The sequence below is a fragment of the Myotis lucifugus genome, unplaced genomic scaffold, assembly GCF_000147115.1.
Source record: "Myotis lucifugus unplaced genomic scaffold, Myoluc2.0 scaffold_5, whole genome shotgun sequence".
Classification (NCBI taxonomy): Eukaryota; Metazoa; Chordata; class Mammalia; order Chiroptera; family Vespertilionidae; genus Myotis; species Myotis lucifugus.
Genome location: NW_005871053.1, coordinates 7,026,114 through 7,027,664, shown reverse-complemented (window position 1 = coordinate 7,027,664; position 1,551 = coordinate 7,026,114). Strand labels below are relative to the sequence as shown.

The window sequence follows — 1,551 nt, the reverse complement described above, 5'->3', positions numbered from 1 at the left end:
TACGCCACCTCGGGCCGTGTTCTCAGGCGACAGCTCCTTTGCTTTCTCAGCGGCCCAGGTTGACTCGCCGGTCTTCGGCGATCCCGGCCCCTTCCCGGCAAGTTCTCAAAAGAGCCCCGCCGACGGGCTCTCCGGGGCCTTCCAGACCGCGTCCCCCGGCCCCCGGCGCCTACCCCAAGTCCGCCTCCCCAGCGTCCGGCCTCCCCGCCGCTCTCAGCACCTTCGAGTGGATGAAAGTGAAGAGGAACGCCCCCAAGAAAAGTGAGTACTCGAGTCTTGGACGGACGCGCCTGGGCAGGGGACAGGGCCCCCTCCGCGGAATTGCGCTAGGAGAACCTTGCAGCTGTTCCTCTAGACGGCGGTTTGGGGTCTAGGGAGGAAATGCGTTCCCGGGTGTTGTTAAAGCAGGAGAATCCTAATGAGCGCGCTCCGGCCACACGCTCGCAAAGTGTGCCAGGCGTGGAGAAAAGTGCAGGACGGGGCTCGCTCCACGGAGCATTCCCCAGGCTCAGCTCTGTCCGCAGAGACCCGGGAAGGCTGCGCTGTGACTTGATTCTAACAGTACGTTCTAACTGTAGCCCTCCTGCTCCCCGGTGTTGGGTCTCCGTGTCCTCTCGCCCCTGCTGACGATCTGTCTTTACGTTGCAGGCAAACTCGCCGAGTATGGAGCCGCTAGCCCCTCCAGCGCGATCCGCACGAATTTCAGCACCAAGCAACTGACCGAACTGGAGAAGGAGTTTCATTTCAATAAGTACTTAACTCGAGCCCGACGCATCGAGATAGCCAACTCCTTGCAGCTGAATGACACCCAAGTCAAAATCTGGTTCCAGAACCGCAGGATGAAACAGAAGAAAAGAGAAAGAGAAGGGCTTTTGCCCTCGGCCACCTCTGTGGCTTCCCTCCAACTTACCTTCTCAGGCAAGAACCTGGGGAGCCCTTCTCAGGCCCAAGAGCCCTCATGAGACTTAGTCTTGAGGCTGAGGAAACTTGGCCTGCAGAAGTCATAGGCCAGCCCACCCCTGTCTAGACTTACTAGCTCGGTTTGGGGTGGAAGTGGGCCTGTGCAGAAAGAGAGGTTTCACTTGGGAAAGGAAGTATCTTAGTCACTTCTGAGTTCCAGGCTGTGGGTGTACAGATACTAATTGGAGGTCTCTTCAGCCACTCATATGTGTATGATCTGTGTCTTATCAGGGAAGAGGTGCCTGGCTGCCAGCCCAGCCCTGCTGCTATGTTGCCTTAGTCAGATGCAATTCCTGGGTGCAGAGTGGCAGTGCAGTAGTTGCAGAGCTCTAGCAACCCCCTGATGTGCTCCAAAGAGCGTCTACCCAAAGTTTTTCTGGTTTTAATTTAAAGGACAAGGCTACCTGTATTCAGCTTCTTGAGATGACCAAAGCTAGTTAGAGCTTCCCTGATGTAGCTAAGCTGCTTCAATGATGATCTTCACATTTGCACTCCAGTTTTGTTTTTCTTTAAGAAGCAGTTTCTACCTCTCCATGTGCCTGAGTGAAGATACAATCGCTGTTTAGTTAGTAGCTGAACAAAGCCGCAAGG

General features: G+C 55.4%; 1 protein-coding gene across 1 annotated transcript in view; it reads left to right on the top strand.

Moving 5' to 3' along the window:
* HOXD1 (homeobox D1) overlaps positions 1-1,166 on the top strand; it is a 1,719-nt gene extending 553 nt beyond the window's left edge. The window contains 3 exon segments of the mRNA XM_023743450.1: positions 12-154; positions 156-261; positions 649-1,166. Coding sequence (XP_023599218.1) covers positions 12-154; positions 156-261; positions 649-962 — 563 coding nt within the window. The 3' untranslated portion in view covers positions 963-1,166.
* Positions 1,167-1,551: the final 385 nt, after the last annotated feature.